The sequence below is a fragment of the Suillus plorans genome (genome assembly GCF_016647745.1).
Source record: "Suillus plorans strain S12 chromosome Unknown HD556scaffold_38, whole genome shotgun sequence".
Taxonomy (NCBI): domain Eukaryota; kingdom Fungi; phylum Basidiomycota; class Agaricomycetes; order Boletales; family Suillaceae; genus Suillus; species Suillus plorans.
In genome coordinates this window covers 405,084-424,730 of record NW_024537422.1, presented here as the reverse complement: position 1 = coordinate 424,730, position 19,647 = coordinate 405,084, and the positions used below count along the sequence as shown (strand labels likewise).

General features: G+C 47.9%; 5 protein-coding genes across 5 annotated transcripts; 3 read left to right on the top strand and 2 right to left on the bottom strand.

Annotated features, from left to right (window-relative positions):
* Positions 1–4,811: 4,811 nt before the first annotated feature.
* HD556DRAFT_1239788 (uncharacterized protein) lies at positions 4,812–5,473 on the top strand (the record flags this gene model as incomplete). The annotated part of the gene is made up of 3 exons (XM_041298071.1): positions 4,812–5,107; positions 5,169–5,272; positions 5,325–5,473. Coding segments are annotated over 3 exons (549 nt in total), but the record flags the coding sequence as incomplete, so codon positions are not given.
* Positions 5,474–9,531: 4,058 nt separating this feature from the next.
* HD556DRAFT_580500 (uncharacterized protein) lies at positions 9,532–10,961 on the top strand. The gene is made up of 3 exons (XM_041310998.1): positions 9,532–9,699; positions 9,752–10,189; positions 10,240–10,961. The coding sequence occupies exons 2-3, from the start codon at positions 9,856–9,858 to the stop codon at positions 10,710–10,712; spliced, it is 807 nt and encodes a 268-aa protein (XP_041158895.1). The 5' UTR covers positions 9,532–9,699; positions 9,752–9,855; the 3' UTR covers positions 10,713–10,961.
* A 20-nt stretch (positions 10,962–10,981) lies between these two features.
* On the bottom strand, positions 10,982–11,943 carry HD556DRAFT_1381851 (mitochondrial import protein Pam17). Its single transcript, XM_041303269.1, has 6 exons — positions 11,742–11,943; positions 11,591–11,680; positions 11,494–11,542; positions 11,275–11,445; positions 11,181–11,215; positions 10,982–11,130 (listed from the first exon to the last, which is right to left on the bottom strand). Exons 1-6 carry the CDS (start codon positions 11,922–11,924, stop codon positions 11,077–11,079), a joined length of 582 nt encoding a protein of 193 aa, XP_041158894.1. The 5' UTR covers positions 11,925–11,943; the 3' UTR covers positions 10,982–11,076.
* Positions 11,944–12,060: 117 nt separating this feature from the next.
* Positions 12,061–16,674, top strand: HD556DRAFT_1381848 (uncharacterized protein). The gene is made up of 15 exons (XM_041303268.1): positions 12,061–12,647; positions 12,704–12,998; positions 13,050–13,615; positions 13,671–13,692; positions 13,744–14,359; positions 14,409–14,556; positions 14,604–14,624; positions 14,682–14,722; positions 14,776–14,916; positions 14,970–15,498; positions 15,550–15,767; positions 15,818–15,893; positions 15,942–15,978; positions 16,039–16,160; positions 16,220–16,674. The coding sequence occupies exons 1-15, from the start codon at positions 12,141–12,143 to the stop codon at positions 16,451–16,453; spliced, it is 3,573 nt and encodes a 1,190-aa protein (XP_041158893.1). The 5' UTR covers positions 12,061–12,140; the 3' UTR covers positions 16,454–16,674.
* HD556DRAFT_1381844 (DNA replication licensing factor MCM7) lies at positions 16,657–19,550 on the bottom strand. The gene is made up of 9 exons (XM_041303267.1): positions 19,447–19,550; positions 19,262–19,401; positions 19,148–19,207; positions 18,873–19,093; positions 18,500–18,821; positions 17,883–18,453; positions 17,443–17,833; positions 16,859–17,390; positions 16,657–16,806 (listed from the first exon to the last, which is right to left on the bottom strand). The coding sequence occupies exons 1-9, from the start codon at positions 19,493–19,495 to the stop codon at positions 16,741–16,743; spliced, it is 2,352 nt and encodes a 783-aa protein (XP_041158892.1). The 5' UTR covers positions 19,496–19,550; the 3' UTR covers positions 16,657–16,740.
* Between the last annotated feature and the right edge of the window lie 97 nt (positions 19,551–19,647).

Here is a 19,647-nt window from a genome sequence, read left to right as displayed (position 1 = left end):
CGGTGTTCCCTACATTACTCATTCCTGTACATATTACTAAGCTTTCTCACCTGTGCTCGTACCTTCATCATGTACGGCTAAGTCCAACACTCCCCCTCGAGCACAGCCTATCCTCATCTTCTCCCTCAGCTCTTTGAACCTTGGTGCCGGCAGCGCTTTCGTAAAGGCGTCCGCAACGTTTTCGGCCGTTGGACAATATTGGAGTTGAAGGATATTGTTTTGGACGAGGCCGCGGATGAAGTGATAGCGCAGATCTATATGCTTGGTACGTCCGTGATATTTGTTGTTTGATGCTAACGCTATTGCACCTTGATTATCGCAGTAGGTGGGGATACATTCGTCTATGGGTTCGTATAGCTCGCTGATGAGAGCTTTCAGGTATAGGATTTCGCGCGCTACCGACGTCAGCGCTATGTATTCTGCTTCCGCAGTGGATAAGGCAATCAGCGCCTGTTTCCGCGCGCTCCAAGCGATTGGTGAGCCATATAATGTCACGATACTCCCTGACATAGAATGCCTGTGCGGCTGTGATGCCCAATCCGCATCACAAAAAGCTTGAAGTCCGTCGTCTGTTTTTCCTAAGGTGAGTTTAAAATCTTTTGTCCCTTTCAGATAACGTATGACCCTTTTTGCAGCTTCCCAGTGCGCACTAGCTGGTTCTCGCATGAATTGCGAGAGTATCGAGACGGCAAAGGCTATATCGGGGCGTGTACATGTCGTTGCATACATCAGCGATCCGATAGCCTGTTGATACGGTACGTGTTGTTCGGGTATTTGAGATTCGGTGCCTGCCGAATGGTCTGATGATTCTTTCGTTAGAACTACTCCAGTTTCCATTGGTGTGGAGGCAGGTTTCGCGTTTTCGAGTCGGAACCTTTCGACAATCGCGTTTATATACGCTTCTTGGGATAGTGTTATAGTTCTCCTTTCCCGGTCCCTTTCCACCTTTAATCCTAGGAGCCAGGTAAGCTCTCCCAGGTCTGAAATCTCGAATCGTTCACGAAGCTGATCTTTGAACTTTTGGATGTGCTTTAGGTGTTTCGATGTGACGGCCATGTCATCGACGGAAACAGTGATAACGGTATGTTCTTCTTCGGCTTGTCGATAGTATACAGCTTGATCGACTTGCGAGCGCGTGAAGTCGTTACTGAGGAAAAATTCTTCTAGCTCCTCGGACCATTCAAAACCGGCCTGCTTTAGGCCATATAAGCTACGCAATAGCTTTAATACCTTTCCTTCGTCTCCTTCGTTCAAGTATCCTGGCGGCGCGCGCATATATATGTCGTCATTGAGCTTGGCATTGAGGTAAGCACTTTTAACATCGACTTGATGTATTTCCCAGTTGTGCTTAGCTGCCATCGTTAGGACAGTACGAATTGTCGTCATACTTGAGGTAGGTGCGAACGTTTCTTGATAGTCTACGCCGTACTCTTGGCGCTGACCATTTGCGACAAGTCTCGCACGCAGCTTTACCTTCTCGCCGTTTGGTCCACGCTTTGTCGCTAGGACAAAATGGCAAGGTATTATATTCGCGCCTTTAGGTGGGTCCACAATTTCCCATGTCTTGAGTTTCTCTAATTGACCAATCTCATAGTCTATGGCTTGTTGCCATTCCTCCGCGTCTGGTCCATTTAACGCTTCTCTAAGCGTCGGTTCCTTTTCTGCGGCTGCCATGGCCACATATGGAAAAGAATTCGATTGAGTGTTGTCCGGTGAGTTTTCCATTGCTATGGTTGCTCTTTCTCCTTCATTTAACGCTTTGTAGTATCCTGCAGGGGGTCGTACTCTCGTGGTTCTGGGCGTTATTGGGTCTGGAAGTTGCTGTGTACTCTGGGGTGGCGTTTTGGGAGGTTGGCTTGGTGTTTGTGGGACTTGGGATGTTGCGACGGGCTGGACGATATTCGGTATGTTGATCCGTTCTTCCTGGTTATACTCCCCCTCGTCCAGTATGTCGTTACGAACGATGACGTCCGGCGGGACAAAGCTAACATTGCGTTCGACAGATACTCTTCTCTTCTTCGGCCAGTATACTCGGTAAGCTTTACTTTCCTCGTCTATTCCCACAAATTGACCTTCTTCTGCTCTAGCTTCGAGCTTTCCTCCATCCGGTGAGTGCACATAGAGTCGTGCGCCGAATTCCCGTGCGTTTACTAAACTTGGTTTTGCTTTGTGTAGCAATTCATAGGACGTGTATCCTGGGATTGCCCTCGAAGGTAGGCGATTTTTGAGCCATGTTGTGTAATTGACGGCTTCGGCCCATAAAAACTTTGGTAGGTCCTTTTCGAGTAGCATGGCTCGCGCGTGTTCGACTAATGTTCGATTTAGTCTTTCGGCTACACCATTCTGCTGTGGGGAATCGTGCACGGTGAGTTGTCTCTTTATTCCTTTTTCCTTCAGATATTCATCAAACTCCTTGCTTAGGTACTCTCCTCCTCGATCCGACCGTACTTTGCGCAGACGCGCATTATATTGTCGGCTTACATAAGCCTCGTATTCCTTGAATGCGGTAAGTGCGTCGCTCTTTCTCTTCAGGAATGTTACCCTCGTTTCCCGACTAAAATCATCTGTAAAGGTGATATAATACAGGCATCCGTTTATCGTTTCGGTTTGTGCCGGACCCCATAGATCTGTATGGACGAGGTCCCCATATGCGGATGATCTGGTCTTTGACTCGTTTGGAAATGGTTGTCGAGTGGCTTTGGCCTTTGCGCACGTTTCGCAAAAGGTAGGGTTTGAACTTTCATCTAACGTTATACCTCTGATCATGCCCTTCTTTATAGCATTTGTGATCGCTTCGTGGGATACATGTCCCAATGCTCGGTGTAATTCATCGATGGTATGTTTCGTTATTGCTGAGTTTGCGCTATGGGTCACTGATGCCGCGATTCGATATAGTCCTTCTATTTGAGGAATTTCGGCTATGGGTCTTCGCTCTGGTGCTGGGGTCAATATCCTGCACATGTTATCTTCGAGGTGTAATGCGAAACCGGCGGTAGCGATCCTGTTGGCCGATATTAACGTGAATGCCATCTTTGGCGTATATAGGGTGTCTTTGAGAGTCACAGTGGTCTTCTTTGTTCCCAAAGGTAGGTCTATCTTTATATCCCCTTTTCCTATGGCGCTGATGGTAGAACCGTCTGCAGTGTGCACATCTTGTGCTTCGATGGAGGTGAATGTTATGAACTTCGAGCGGTCGGGGCAGAAATGGGACGTTGCGCCCGAATCGATAATGGCTCCTTGTCTCTCGGCAGGTATGTTGATCCTTTTTGCCACGTTTGCTAGATCTGACGTGACAAAAGCATAATCATTTGCTCTTTCGATCTTGTCTGCCGCATTAGCCGTTTGCCTTGGTGCCTTTCCACTTTGCCTTGGTCCCTGACCTTCTTTCCCTCCTCCAGGTCTCCAACAATCGGTTTTGTAATGACCCTTCCTCTCGCAGTTGAAACACGTGACATCCTTGCTTGCGGTGTTTGTACGATTCCTTTTCGTACTGTCCTTGGCCGAGAATGCGCTGTTCCCACCCTTCTTTGTTGGCTTCTGATTTATCAACTGTCTATGCTCGTGTTCTTCAGAGATGACGTTGACGAGTTCATAGGAGGTGAGTGGTGTTTTCGAGATTCTTGCTGCAGCATTGATAGATGAGAGTAGGGGCCTGTATGTCTCTGGAAGAGACCCCATAATGATGGCCGAAAAATCCTTGTCTTCGATCGTTACTCCCATTCCTGCCAGCGACTCGCGAATTCGGTAAATCTCTCCGAAATGCGCTTTGACATCTCCTCCTTCCTCACATCTCATTTCTTGCAGCTTTCGGCGCAAGTCTATTTGCACTAGTTCCGTTTTGCCTTCGTGCATAGCGGCTATCTCTTTCCATATTTCGGAGACTTCATCCAGGTGCTGGACTCGCAGCAACAGCCGATCTGTTATCGTGCTGAATATATGCTGTCTAACTAGTGAGTCTTTTTGATAATGTTCGTCGATTTTCTTCTCTAAGTCTTCAATTTCAGTAGCTGTTGGTATCGAGCCGTCTGGCTTCGTGACCTGGCCACTTGTGTTTGTCCCATATGGGACTGGCTTCGTAATTCGACCGTCTAGGTACCGCATCAAACCTCGAGCGCCGATCACCGTCTTCGCCCTTTGTTTATACGTGATCCAGTTCGAGCCATCTTCGGCAAGCTGGGGTATATTGTAGAGTGCGGAGCTGGAGCTGGGGAGCATGGTACTATCCATAGTCGAAGCAGGGCTCATAACCTGTAGAAGTATGTAGACTTTTAGAGTAGGATTTGAATATTATATTTTGACTGAATTGAATCTAAATAATTGTACAGATTATATACTACGATTCGCTAATACTATGTTACCGGTCCTCGAACGGACTTGTGTTTGTTCCGTGCTATGATTACAAATCGACACTGCTCCGGCTATTCCCGGGTAAGTCGGTGTTCCCTACATTACTCATTCCTGTACATATTACTAAGCTTTCTCACCTGTGCTCGTACCTTCATCATGTACGGCTAAGTCCAACATCCTACCTATGTTTTTTTTGCTCATTAGCGGTTCTCAAAGTCAAACGTAGAAAAAAATTCACAGCAAGATTTTGCGAAATTGGATGTTGCCGGTACGGCAGCTTTCAAACTCCGCTCTGCCCTGTCAGCATCTGTCAGCGTGTGTGCTCGACATCGTCATTGCTGGCGTCGACAGCGCCAAAGCATCAATCCGATCATTAATCGTTGTCGTAATAAACGCCCTGAATCATGTCACGCTCTGGACAGAGAGGTCGAGGTGGTGGAGTCCGAGCCAGTGCGTCTGCCAGTATGGACACTGGGAAGAAATGCACTATCCATTGGGAGGGGGTTCGTAGTGCTCGTACGGAACGTCTACTTGCCTGGTGCAAGGAAAATGAAGACGCACGCATCAAGCTTTTCTCCGATTCTGCAAAGGACGCCAAGGAGCAAGGTCGGAAGAAGAAGCAGAGTGGAACTTCGAGAGATACCTTCTATTCACAGGTCGCACAAGCTGTATTTTCAAATGACGAGGATCCGGAGGTCCAACGACTCTTCAAGGAGGACCCAAAGGCATTTATTAAACCAGTTTCAACTCGTTTTGGCACGTACGTATCTCAGCCCTGCATTGTCCCCCCTCCCACTAGAATCACTGATCAGATGTTTTAGGCTCAAGAAAAAATATAATGAGTTCAACAAGGAGCTCAAGCAGTCAGGAGCTGGAAAGACGTATGCGGAGCTGCAAGAGGATCCAACGATGAAGTCGTTGATCGGTAAGTTTTAGCTGCTGTTGAACTGCACATGTCTTAATAATATCTCTGTCAGATACAAAGCTTGAAAAATTTCCCTGGTGGCCTGAGCTTCATGGCTGGTGGCGCACAAACCCAGCTTTCAATTACGCCTTCTCTACTGCGGATACAGGGCAAGATTTTGCGGCCGCTGCATTAGAACACTTTGCTATTTCAAAGCAACCACCAGCACCAGCCACAGGCGACGACGACACTCACACAGACGAGGATATCGAAGACGGAGAAATAGTTGAGATTAGCGCTCGTACTACAGGTGATGCTGGCGTTATAGATGCGCCAGATGATATGATGGTTGACCAGCCCCCCTGCATGGAGTCACTCGAATCACCGTTGTCAGCACCATCGCCGCTGTTATTTTCGGACCATGGTCCTAGCGACACGCCCAACTCATTCTCACTAGCTCCATTACCACACTGGTACCAACGACCCCAACTCCCTCCCATCGCAACTTCCAACACACACGGCGTGATATCATTGAACTCTCCTGAGCGCTCACCAGTACCCCATCACAGCACCACCCAGAATTCACCTTTTTTTTCTGATTTCAAGGAGTCATCACCTAGCCCCCAGTCCACACCCATTGACTCGGAAGACTCGGACATTGGTGCTAGCCGAGCGCTGCAGTCTCTTCGTGTCAGCTCACTCAAAGGAAGTCGCGCAAGTTCACCTTCTCTTTCTACAAAGCAGTCTCGTGCACATGCACCTACTCAGAGTGCTTCGCCTCAATCTAGTCGCCCCCCCTCTTCATCACGCAAACGCCCTGGTGGCAGCGTTCTTGATCAGACCTCTGCTGCTGCAGATAGGATGTCTCAGACGGCAGAGTCCCTAATGACACACCTTAACAGCAAACGTGAGGGTCGTGTGGAGCAAGAACGCTATAAACGCATGAAACTTGAGACCGAAATTTGGGCTCGTGATCTCAAGGCCCGCAGTGCTCGTGATGAGCGGGAGCATGCGATGCGTCTATCTGACCAAGATCATCTCCACCAGCAGGAGAGGATGACTCAACAAATTGAATTTGCAAGAATTGAGATTGAGCTATCTCGTGCACGTCGGGAGGAGGAGGAGGCTCGAATTCGTCGTATTGCCTTGGAGCGTGGTCTTGATCAAAACTAAGTAGGTTTGTACTATGTCGTCATGTAACAGGTTTTCAGGAAATGCATTCCATTTTGTACTCGATGGTGCCAACTCAGAGAGCTCGCCAAAACACTCCTTTCTCAAGAAAATCTCAAGCTCAACCGACCCCTCCTAGAGCTCGCCAAAACGCTCCTTTCTCGAGAAAATCTCAAGCATGACTGACCCCTCTTTAGGTACTAAAGAGGACGAAGAACTTCTACTTGACAAAGAGCACTCACTAAAACGCTCCTTTCTCGAGAAAATCTCAAGCATGACCTTGCGAGCCAAAAGGAAGATGTATAGGTACAAGTACATTTAATATAATACTAACTACCTTCGCTCCAACGACGAAAGCAACCGCGTCTTTAACATGTTACGAAAATCCTGCCCCACAGTTCCAATGTAAGTCTGATCACCTACTGCGCCACCCTCTTGCTGATCATCCTCTCCTCCGTCACTGTCAGCTCGCCTGGACCTCCGAGTTGGCTGATAGAAGCGTATGTTTGAGTCTTCGCGGTTTCTTTTTTCCTCAATTTCAACAATTAAGTTGTGCAGAATGAAGCACGAACGGATCCACATGTTTGCATAGTCGAGGTCCTTCTGGCTTTGGATCGGGATGCGAAGCTCCCGCAGTGATTGGAACCGGCCCTTGATAGAGCCGAAAAAGTGCTCTGAACGAACACGGACCTAGACACTGGGTGAGGACTACGAAAGTATATTAGTATCGATGCTCACTGTTGACAGGTTATAATTGAATGTCTTTTGCTCGGCCGTCAAGCACCCTCCCGCTGGCCGTTTATACGGCGGCACACACCAAGTTCGCGCAGCATACGCCGAGTCTGCCCACAACCACTCTCCCGCACCAAAAAACGACTTGGGATCCCGGGAGACCCTCGTTCGTGCAAATACGTTCGAGTCGTGAAGACTCCCGGGTACGCCAATGACATAGTCGATGATACGCAGATTGTGGGGAAATACGACGACCTTTCGAATTGTAAGTCACTGCGCTGCACACTGAGCCGATAGTAGATACTTACCTGCGCTGTTAGAGAGTAGTCAGAGTTCTTGTCAAAGAACCCTTCACCGTGCCAACCAGGCTTCTCGTGTAGAGGGGACGGAGTCCCATCTACACAAAGAAAACCGCCGCGCCACTCACGACATGTCCTCTGCTCCACGTACGCTTTTGCCCGCTCTCGCTCGATCTGATCCTCACGATCGAGCGGATCAAAATGAATGGCGCGATCGTGCAGTTGCAAGATCGCGATCATGACTCGTTTGTAGCAGTTGTAGACGGTCCCTACGGACACTCCAGCCCAATCAGATATGTCTTCGGTAGTCGCAGCATTGCCATAATGGCCGACACCATTGAGAAAGATCGCGAGCTGGACTGCAACAGGAAGTTGTGGATTGTTCGAATTATTATGGAAAATGGGGTGGGCTTGGATTAACGTCGTGAGTTCATCGAACACCTCTGCATCAACGCGAAGCTTGCGGCGAAACTTTTCAGGTGATAACAGCGCCCATTCTTGCAGCAGGTGTAGCTGCGGTGCGCGAGTCAGAGATGGACGCACGTCAAGTACCCGACACTTCTCCACTTCATCGTGCAGTGCCCCGATCGCATCAATAAAATGCGTAAACACTTGATCACACATGTCCGGGATATCGAGCGATAGAACATCGGAATACGCTGTCGAAAGCGATGTTAGAGAGCTGATGGACAAAGTGGATATGACGGATGACGTAGGGGACTCTGGCCATGTTGGCGACGCAGTCCGTATGCTGACATCTGACCCTCCATGACTACCGGTAGTATCATCATCCGATCCCTTATCAGAGCCATCCTCAAGTAGCTCATCAACCATGAATTCGACGAACTCCATGTATCGCGCGACTGTAAGATCATTTGTGGTTTTCTTCAGGCTACGTAGTAGCCTTTTTCGATCCGATTCTCGAGGCATGTTGAAGATGTTATTATTGAAGTCCGGAGACCGTGTCTGCGCCCTCGAAAGTCAATAGTTATAGATATGATGGTCACCGTAGGGTACGATGATGATGGGTCACGGTATGTATGAGTTTGATTTGTCATCGTCGGAGATTTAATTATCGGCAACTCGCAAAACTCTTACCTCTCGCAATTTCTATGATTTTAACTTTGAGGACCGCTATTGTAAATAAATCTGGTTCGGTTCACGTTCGAACCTGAAAATGACCGGACCTGACCATTCTGAACCGTTCACCAAGGTCCAGTTCGAGGTTCGTCGAGTCTGGTAGAACCGGACCTAGGTCCGGTTCTTGGTTCTCGCTCGACCCTCTGTGAACCGGACCGAACCGGACCACGGCAGCACTAGCCACAATCGCCGCTTACTGTGGGTCCCACTTTCCAAGGGCACACCGAAAGTGTTCGGTCTGTGGCAATCTCACTCGACGGCAAGCGCATTGTATCTGGTTCAGAAGACAAGACCATCCGTGTGTGGGATGTAGAATTCCTTAACCAGCCCCACCTTTCCAAAGCGCCTGCAATATGCCTTTCATCTAACCCATCCTACGCTCTTCATTCCGCCTCATCCTTTCTCCAAGATTCTTCGACCCCAGTCTCTGTTGCTGCGAATGAGGATGGTTGGGTTGTAGGTCCTGACGGACGGCTTCTTCTCTGGATCCCACGCAATTTCCACCCGATGATGTATGTTCCAGGAAACACGCTGGTAATACACGATCATGTCTCGCAGTTCGATTTGAGTCGTCTTGCGCATGGCACGTCTTGGCACACGTGTCGGACACAGGAGGCTGCTTTGTCTTCGTTATGATACCCTTGTATGTTGCGCACGCACTACACATGATTCGTACCACACTTGTTTGTCGTCAGGGCTTATTCAGTTCACTTAGTCACGTACCAATCAAATTTCGCTAAGGTCATGAACGTGTTGTCCGATTTAGAGACTGAGTCTTGATCTCCGGTCACACAATAGCACCAGAAGTTTCATCTCTTCGCTTGATCACATCGTTCCAATGTGCATTAGTGACGGTCTCCACGGCGCTACGTAGGCAGACCCTTGAATCAAAGGAAGACAGTTGTGCATAGCCCCGACTCCGAGCGCGTTCTATCGTGTCACGGTGGCACTGCGAGGCTATGCGAGATTCATGATTCAGGTCGATTCAACATTTCAGGAAGAACAGCTTGCCTGAAGCCCAATAAGTATTTCCAGTTGGTTCCGAACTACATGACTCCCGGCCGTATCAGTATTGAAGCGGAGAACACAGGCTGAACTTGACTTCAGGTCCGATTTTCTTCTGAAGTTGGCACCTCACGAGTTACATCAAATTAATCAGTGACACTCCTGAAGCGCTTTATATGTCCAGGGTCCAGGGATGATGATTATCCTCAGCGCTTTCAATCCGGCGGTGCAAAGATTGTTGCTAAGGGCTAATTATGTATGACAGACGTGACTTCAAGAGTCCATGGCCACTTAGATTCATTCATCTTTCCTCCAAAACATACTTCCTTTTTCTTTTCCTTCGTCTTCTCCATGACATACTCTATGCGTCTCGTTCAGCGGGAAGGGCGCAGGATCGCCCGTTTTCTGCAACGGCGCGATTCTAACGCTAGCGCTGTCTCTAGTACATCTTCCGCACCTTCACCTACTACTATCCCTGAAGGACCTGAATGGGCACTTCCACCGACAACGACGCCTGTAGCCACTTCAAAGAATTTCCCTGTTTCAAGCCAAACCCTTATCGCACTTTCAATCCTTGTGTTTATCGTCCTTGGTATGTGATCCTCTATGCCAATGATGTCATGTGGGCTTTACATCTATCAGGCATCGCGTTCTGGCGCATACGAGTGCTGAGAAGGAAATCCATCAAGGGCAACGCTGACGTTGCGGATAGGGGAGATGTAGAACGACAGAAAGATAAATGGCTTGCACCGTCTACAACTAATCCCCTAGCTCTTGACACTGTCGCGGCACCTGCTGGTGTTGGCTGGGCACCACAGTTTCGCTCGATTAGCGGTCCTGAGTATGTAAGAGAAGCTGCCAAAGAATCCAAGCCACTTCCTCCCAAGCGATCACGTTCTCCACCGCCATCTCTCGTTTCTATACCATCTCAAGATCCCTTTGTTGACCCCAGACCTAAGTCTGCTCCTCCAAGGTCACCCGGGACTCGTGAGGTGGACCGCGCCATTAACATATCATCTCCGTCGTCCCCTCAGCCCTATGCTCTCTCTGTAAGTGGATATCAGGTTAGAGGTCTCTGGACGAAGGAAAAGGGAACACGAGATTGGGATGTTTGAATTACTGCAACTTTTGCATAACCATGATGATTCAGGACGACTGCTTATGATGTCAACTGCAAACTCAGCGGAATCCTACTACAGTCCACTAGCTACATTTGGCTTCGCTTTGGTTTTAGGTATCCCCTTTTTTGACATCTCTTCGGAGACCTCACTGCATAGGTTTAATGCGTATTCCGCTCTTTAGTAACCCTTAATTTATTCTATGGTTAATTCGTTTACGGAGCACGTTGAGACTGAGAGGTGAGGACGAAGCATGCATGGTAAATCTGTCAGTTACTATTGAAACACGATTTACCAAATACAATGTCAATTATGGAGGGTAAGGTGCAAAGTTACTCAGCAATCTTAGGACATAAACATCTCATTCCTCCGCAAATCGTGCTTTCCGTCTAAACCTAGCTTGGTCACGCAACCACTGTACGAAATAGTAAATTCATTGTAGGGGAAGCTAAGAAGCATACGCACTTGTCGATATTGGTGGAGAGATCCAATCTTTTCACCTGTGGTACCGCGGGCATAAAACACGTTTCACATTCACAATTCGAGCATCAGTACTTACCATAGAAATCTGGCACAGGGTTCGTGGCACTTTGAGCTGTGGGATCTACGCGATTCTTCACTATGTGTCGGTGAAATTCCCGGTCTTTAGCTTCTATGAGGTTCATTGTGCGACGGTGGGTCATTCTCCAACCTGCAGCCCCGATAGTGGGGCCAATGAGATATCCGAGTCCTAGGCTGAATTAATGAAGGTCGCCTTGACATAAACAAAATGTCTTACCCATGCATGAGACCGTGCAACCGCTGTAGAAAAACAACGGATCTATCCCCTGCTTCTATGAGAAAGAAATACAAGCATATAACAATGTATTACACACCATGATAGGCTTCGTCGCGTCTGACTCCAGAGAACCAAAGTATGCAAGTCCTCCCACCAACCCGAGAATACATGCCGGAATGGTAACGGCCTGTCATGCGTTCATAGCCTATAAGAAAACGCAAACATAAATTCCAGCTAGAGTATCTCACAGTTTCCCATTTTCGTTTACTTTTGCGAATCTCTAGATATTTTGACCAGGACAAGTTCTGTTGTTCTGCCTCGGAGACCGCTGTGTTTGAGTTATGTCTGATGTTCAAGACTGCCCGACAGCATATCCGTGACGGCGCGAGGCGCACTTCATGACGGCTGACCCTTGCAAGAGGCACTGACATTATGAGAAGGATAGAGTTGTCCTGTTTTCCTCATTTCAACCAAGCCAGCCAGCAACAAAATACCAAGAAAGGAATGTCATTCCCACACCTACGTTACGAATTGTTATCTCCGGCGTTGCGGCTAGTGACTTCAAGTTGTACTACAGCAAGTCTGTCTCAGCAATCATTCCACTGACCGTCATCACCATCACCTCTGTCTGAGGACAGCCTGCATACATGGACGGAGTGAGATCCTGTCTACTGTGCTGTCAGGCATGTGTAGGAGATGGCGTGGACAACGAGCACGACAAATCGAACCCCTTTGCCCTCGATAATCTGTTATCTGCGGGAACCATCAGTGTAGATGTTCAAGGCCGCCATTTGCACTGCGCTCATAGTCACGAAAGTGACACCTGGCATCCAGTACCATCGCAACAGCTGCCTGTTTGTGTAGAGGATGATGTATTTTGTAAGATCTCTTTTCTGACTGAACATCAATTTCTGCGTGCTACCTGTCGTCTTGGAACGAGTCAACGAGTGTTATACATTCGAATATACCTCGTACCTACCGATTCTCCAATTGTCAAAGAAAGCCTACGATATCGTACCGAAGTTATTTTGAAAGAGGGTCACCGTCACCTTCAGGCCTTACTACCTTCGATTGTACAGGACCAACGTTCTTGGAATGCAGAAGAGCTCTCTTCAGTCAGTCAGCCTCAGAATTATTTCTTGCCAAGGGATATTGTAAGCACTTCTGACACTGTGATCGGTCTCTAGTAGCTGCATATTTCATCACACAGGATAATCGCACAATGGCGGAGATCTATAATGACCTGCCGTCGTTGGTCTCTTCAAAAATTGCTGTGAGACACGAAATTGGGGGTCTTCGCAGTACTTTGTATGAGTACCAGAGACAGTCCGTAGCCATGATGATCGAGAAGGAGTTGAGCAACCAGCCTGTTCAAGACCCTTTATACATCCCGATCTCAAATATGCATGGCGAACGCTATTACTTCCAACCTTCAACCCTTACCGCTGCGCGTGAATGCCCAACAGTTGCTCGATGTAAGGGTGGCATCTTATGCGAAGAACTAGGTAAGTGCCAGATTATTCTCAACTCCTCGACTTATATATGGCCGCCCATAGGCACGGGAAAGACGGTGATGGTCTTGGGCTTGATCCTCGCTACCCTCAATCAACTATCTCAGCCAGAAGAATCGCTATTGGACTACCGCCCCGTCATGTCTCCCTTGGCCTATCGCACCTTCCCTGCAGATGAGTACCATAATGCTCGAAGAAGGGCCGGCATGCATAAAAGTTTGGCGCTCGATGTAACACGTGTTCCATCTCTCGTCGAAATTCTTCTTCACCATATAAGGACGTGGGGTGACAAGGTGGACACCCGATCACACGAAGAACAATTAGAGGCGTCTAACCTCTGGCAGCTCCTTCAAGCAAACACGCCATTCTATCACCACTACACTGTTAGATCACCCATGCATGGTCTTGGTTCTTCTCGCACAAGACGTCGAGTCTCAGAATACCCCCGACTAATGCACCTAACGACAGCAACACTTGTTGTTGTGCCCGTTAATCTACTTGGACAATGGGACAGGGAAATTTTGAAACATTGTCATAGCACGTTGAGATATCTTGTCGTCCACCAAACAACGAAAATCCCAAGTGCGAAGGCTTTGGCGTCTGATTATGACGTACGTAGCATTGTATCTGCACCGACACTGCATTGCTAATTTGTAAATATTCAAGTTGATCATTATGACGGATAGTCGTGCGTTTCGATACTCCATGTGTTTTTTCAGTGCTTATTTATTACATTCAGGTTTTCGCAGGGAGTCGGTGAACAACAAAGTTGCTCAATTACATAAACTTAAACCCTGCACGTGTGCTCCGTTTACTGGCAGCCGCGTACCAAACTGTCGTTGTCCCAGCGATCCAGCTGTATCACCTCTTCTTCAAATCCGCTGGAAGAGGTTGGTGATAGACGAAGGCCATACCTCAGGAAACTCGGCCGCCACATTAAATTACTTCGTTCGTGAGCTAAGCATCGAACGTAAATGGATTGTAACCGGAACGCCAACATCGAATATACTAGGGTTGAGCTTGGGGCGCAAGCAGGATGAGGACATAGAAAATGATATCGCCGTTGACAGCACTTACCCATTACCTACTATAACGGATTGCTCTGCATCCGATACCTCTTCAATTTCTGATAGCGGCGCGGAGAACATAGTCAGGGTATGGGGGACGTATGACTACGTCAACTTGCGAAAACTCGGGGCAATGATCAGCGACTTCCTCGCCGTTCCCCAGTTCCATTCTGATCTCAAATTGTTCGGTAGTCATGTTTCTGCACCTCTTTGCGATCGTCGCGGGCCTCGCGTAGGCGCAGTCAAAGTACTGAGTCAGATCATGGAGATGGTCATGGTTCGTCACAGGTTAGCCACATTGTATACTGCTAGAGACTGTAAGGCTTATCTTTCCCAGGATTGAAGACGTTGAGGAAGAAGTAGTTCTACCTCCCATGCGGCATACACCCGTTTACATGGATCTCGATGCCTACGCTGCGAAGTCTTACAATGCAATGCAAGCCAGTATTGCAATTAACGCTATTGACTCTGAACGCGAGGGCCAGGTGCGTGTCTGGCCATGTATCTGAAATTTCACTCATATCGCTTGAAGGATTACATCTTCCACCCCAGGGTGAAAAACTTTCAAATTATTCGCACGATTTGAACACTGACTCTGATTTTACATTAGAATGCAAAAAGTCTTCAGAATGCCATAGACAACTTGTCACAGTAAGTTCTTGGGCCTAGAGAAGTTAATAACTGAAATCGAAATCAAAACTTAGAGGAATGTTCTGGTCGGTGTCCGATATTTTGTTTAACGTCGATCAAATACGACGCGAGGCCCCTAAATTTCTGGCTCGTGCCATCGAAGCCAAAGTGCCTGATCATGATATGGCGCTATTAGAAGAAGCACTAACACACGCGTTAGTCTACTCTCCTTGTCATTGTATACTTGATACTTAGTGACGTCTCACAGAGAGGCAACAGCGAAAGATCCTCTGTGGCGCGCTATGCAACTACATGAAGATGTACCTTTCCGCGTGACGGGGATGGATGCAGCTGTCTTCGAAGCTTGGACACGGGGAAGGTTGAAGGACAGATCTCGTGTTCACGATCTCATGCACGCGAACCGGCTGTGTGATCTACGAGCTCTCATTCGCAGTCGACCTTTGATGAGTCTAGGTCAATTGGTTGAGGAAGGAAGAGAATTGGATTCAAATGAACGAGCACGATGCGAGAAGAAATTGACACAAATACATGATGTCACAAACGCCGCGCAGATGAAAAAGATGGTGTCTGACGTTAAAGACGAGTTGGAGGTCATAAAGGAGAAAGAGAAAGTATATCAAACAGAGGATGTACCTGAAACAGACATCGACATCTTCGTTCGCCACAAGTTGGGGCATCATTCTGCTCCTTCGCCATCTCTACTCCGCTCGTCGCTATTGTTAGAAACATACATCGGGCCATCTCTATCCACCAAATTGAACTTCATCTTATCCGAGGTTAGTACACAGCACTATCATGTGTCACCCACCTCCCATCCTTCTTTCTAGGTTCTGGAGCATTCAGAGAAGGAAAAATTCCTCATATTCTCTAATTCGCCACTCACTCTCGCCCACATCGCAGAGGCACTCTCTTTGATTGAAATCAAGTACCTCCGATATGCAACGGATATGTCTCCGCCACTGCGAGAGCAATGTGTCATGACTTTTGAGTCCTCTGAGACATTCCGTGTTTTCCTGATGGAGTTGAAGCTTGGTGCTCGTGGTCTGTGAGTATATCTTATCTGCATTCATTTTTGTGGTCCCCAATATTTGACAGGAATTTGATATCTGCTTCTCGAGTAATCTTCTGCGAGCCTGTCTGGCACCCTGATGTTGAGGCACAAGCCATAAAGGTAAGATTTTGTTTCAGATTAGACAATTGTTGCCGAAAGAGTTATCAGCGAGCGCACCGTATTGGACAGACAAAACCAATTACTGGTAGGTCAATTCTTCCTGAATGATGGTTAATGGTTTTGTTCATCGCATCGCTATACTTAGTGAAGACTCTTGTAATCAGACACACTGCAGAAGAAGCAATGGTCTCCAGACGACATTTTCTGAAGGGATCTAGCAAAATTCCAAGGATGACTACTGAAGTGGGGATGCGTCATTTCCTGGAGGTACGTGCAATTTAGTTATAATTGGTCATTGGATCACTCATAAGGACCTTTTTTCTTAGAACCCTCACTTTTTGGCTGTTCCAACAGAACCAGAGTGTTTTTCTTCATCAATACAGATATCCTTGCTAATGCACGTAGACCCCCAAAGGCAAAAGCTCACATCTACCCACACCTCAGAAGATTTGGTCGCATCATCAGCCCCAAATTTCGATGTCATCAATACTAGTAATCAGCCAGATAATACAGCAGACCGGGCTTTGAAACGACCTCGAACAGTTAGGTTTGCAGATTGATACTAAGGTCTATCTTGTAGCTAAAGACACAGTCCACGATGTATTGCACTGTGGTTATCAAATGTTGTTCTTTGAGGGGGGGCTACCACCACTATTCTTCTCACCAACCCTTCGATTTTGTTTTGTTTGTTTGTTTTAATTCCATTAGTCGCATTACCCATATCGTTGACAAGTGCGGAAGCTTTGAGACGCAAAAGACTTCATGGAAACTTGCACAATAGATGTTACATTCACAAAAGGATCGATCGATAGAAAAGTCACAGCGTAAGTGCCCTATACAAGACGCCTTAATCAAGAATGAAGCGCAGTTTTGCGCCATTTGCTACACGTGTCCAGACATCGATGGCTTCATACTGGAAACAGGTGTCAGAAAAGCCTTGTCATCAGATACGTGTATATACTCACCTCCGCAATGGTATCATTAAGCTGCGCCTCAGTATATCCAGCACCCAACACACGGGACCGAACGTCAATGAGAGCGAGTTCTTCCCCATCATCCTCCTCTTCGTCCGAGTCAACGTCCATCTCGCGTTCCCCGCCGGGGCCTCGACCAAACCTCTTCTGTCTCTTTCTCCGTTTCCTCCCGCCCTCGTTCGACATGCTTTTGATGAGCCTGAAGATCTGACTGACAACCGACCGATCAGGCTCATACTCCTTGTCATCATCATCGTGCAGGCTCTCTTTGCTACACTCCATAAGCCTGAGTGCCTCGTCGACATCAGCCCGCTGCACGATGTCTGCGAAGCGCAGGCGTGCGAGAGATTGTGCGAGACGAAGCACACCGAGGAGCGTACGTGCGGAAGTGTAAGTATGGGATTTCTTTTGTGCAGCCTCGTCTTTCGAGAGCTTGCGAAGACGGACATAGGAGTCGACGATGTAGCTGGAGACGTCTGAGGGAACGGTAGGACGGCGTTGGCGAGCTTGTGCGATGTAGTGTCTGCCAAGAGGCTCGTTAAATTGAAATAAATGTCTTCAACACCCATGCTCACCTCATAAGGACAGGGTCAACAACATCGTACTCAAGCTCTGGATGGCAGTTGAACATGTGCACATGGGTCACATGTTGCGCCAGTCGCTCATCGTCTTCTCTAGTCGGCTTGTCCAGGATGAGGAATAAAAGATCAAAACGAGATAGGAGCGCAGCGGGCAGATTGATGTTTTCAACAGGCGACACTTTCGGGTTATACCGGCCATACAGAGGGTTCGCGGCCGCAAGTATGGATGTGCGAGCATTCAGAGTCGTCGATATTCCAGCTTTTGAGATAGAGATTGTTTGTTGTTCCATGACTTCGTGAATCGCAGTTCTGTCTGTTTCCTCCATCTTGTCAAATTCGTCGATGCAGCAAATGCCGTTGTCGGCGAGAACCAGGGCACCGCCCTCTTCAGTACTGTCAAACCGAGTGTTGAAGCAAGACCGAAATAAACTCACCAAGAACCATCTCATCGGTAACCGGGTCTCTCATGACCGCGGCTGTAAGACCAACTCCTGATGAACCTTTACCCGTGGTGTAGACTCCTCGAGGAGCGATCTTCGAGATGTACTTCAGTAGCTGCGACTTGGCCACACCAGGATCACCCATCAGGCATATATTGAGGTCGCCACGAATCTTCATCCCGTCACCCATCGTCTTTGTTACACCTCCCACAAGCAACAGCAACAAGGCTTTCTTCACATCCGTATGTCCATATATTTCGGGCGCGATATTCTGGGCAAGCTTGTTGTACAGCGACGGGTCTGCCTGCATCTCCGCGATCTGTGCCTGTATTTGTGGCGTCATCTCCATTTCGCTATACTGCTTCTTGAGTTGGTGGATGTGGTGTCCTTCGAGGTAGGTGTCTGTGAGCAGTCCAGCTCGGATGGCCTGGAATCCTGTGTAGGGAATTGGAAGGAAGATACCCCCAAGGTGGACAACATCCCCTGGGTTCATTTGGCGTGTCAGGTTGCCGTGCACATGTATAGTCATGGATCGAGGTATGTGTCCTACTGGCACTTGGTCGGCCTGGAAGTTGTTAATGTCCATAAAAAAGCAGGTGTCCATGACTCACCATCTCTTGAATTTTAACTTCTTGGAAAGGACTAAATCGACATGCTCGAGTCTGCATGTGAAGGGAGCCACGTATACCGTTCTTCTTGCACTCCTGTTCGTTCGGACAGTCCGTAATGGGAGAAAAAGTTTTGCTGGATATCTGCTGGAATGTTTCGGAACCGCAAACATCGCAAGTGTAGGCGTTCACAAGGAGCAGTGGTTTGACTTCTGACACACGGGTAACGATGCCCCGAACAGTGATCAACCTGCCAAGATAGGTTCCCTTGACCTCTCGGACGGCCAGAGCAACGTCGGACCGAAGAGGCTGGAAATAAAGATTGCTTGAATAAAAAGTCAGCTCTCAAATGAACATTGGCAATGTCACCACGTACTATCGCCGCAAGAGATGGTCGGGGAAGCCCTCTTGACTGCCTTCAGTCTGCTCATTCCGCTCTCGCCTTTGGTGCAGGATAACATCGATTACTTCATCATGTTCACTAATGTCCTTGGTTGGAGGTGGCATAAGCTTGTCTACGGCTTCACTGAAAAGCGCGACGTAGCGCCGAGTGTTGTTTCGTATCCGAGATACCAGTTCAACGACCGTTTTCTCGTGCTTTAAAAAATATCATCACATATAGGATATCAGGAAGATGCGAAGATCTCGTGCCTGGTGGATGTCTTCCATGTCAATGGTGAGCATTTGCTGCTCACGATTTGCTATGCGTTGCTGATGAATCAAACGTTGAGTAAAGACGCGTCCTGATTCCTGCATCACACGTACAAGCTGCTGCATGTATTTGAGACTTTTCCTGCTAGCATCTTGCTGGTCATCCTCGTCATCGCTGAGCGCCATATCTGCAAAACCCTCGTCCCATTGCTTGTGTGTGCCCACATATGTGGATAAAAAGTTCTGTATTTTATCTGTGAACATATTAGCTCCATCATTAATTTATCGAGCAAACATACCTAGTTCATCATCGTAATTAATGGGTATGTTGAGTACCGGGAGAGACATTGTGTTGTTGGTATGTACTAGAGTGTACTAGTCGCGTCTCAAAGGCGCGTCTGTCACAATCAGGTCAGGACGTGACATTTCTTGTCACGCTCAATGTCGACACGTGACTGTTAAACTCAAGCCGTGTGCCAGTGTGGCCGCATCAGTGACAT

Coding starts and splice junctions, on each gene's coding strand:
- HD556DRAFT_1381851 (XM_041303269.1), bottom strand. CDS start 11,924: ATGTCAGTGCCTCTTGCAAGGGTCAGCCGTCATGAAGTGCGCCTCGCG. Junction 11,216..11,274: donor CCCTGTGCCAGATTTCTATG/GTAAGTACTGAT, acceptor GCGGTACCACAG/GTGAAAAGATTGGATCTCTC. Junction 11,131..11,180: donor CTCTCCACCAATATCGACAA/GTGCGTATGCTT, acceptor TATTTCGTACAG/TGGTTGCGTGACCAAGCTAG.
- HD556DRAFT_580500 (XM_041310998.1), top strand. CDS start 9,856: ATGACAGACGTGACTTCAAGAGTCCATGGCCACTTAGATTCATTCATC. Junction 10,190..10,239: donor CCTTGTGTTTATCGTCCTTG/GTATGTGATCCT, acceptor TACATCTATCAG/GCATCGCGTTCTGGCGCATA.
- HD556DRAFT_1381848 (XM_041303268.1), top strand. CDS start 12,141: ATGGACGGAGTGAGATCCTGTCTACTGTGCTGTCAGGCATGTGTAGGA. Junction 14,557..14,603: donor ACTCTGAACGCGAGGGCCAG/GTGCGTGTCTGG, acceptor TATCGCTTGAAG/GATTACATCTTCCACCCCAG. Junction 14,917..14,969: donor GAAGAAGCACTAACACACGC/GTTAGTCTACTC, acceptor GACGTCTCACAG/AGAGGCAACAGCGAAAGATC.
- HD556DRAFT_1381844 (XM_041303267.1), bottom strand. CDS start 19,495: ATGTCTCTCCCGGTACTCAACATACCCATTAATTACGATGATGAACTA. Junction 19,402..19,446: donor TAATTACGATGATGAACTAG/GTATGTTTGCTC, acceptor ATATGTTCACAG/ATAAAATACAGAACTTTTTA. Junction 18,454..18,499: donor AAGTTAAAATTCAAGAGATG/GTGAGTCATGGA, acceptor AACAACTTCCAG/GCCGACCAAGTGCCAGTAGG.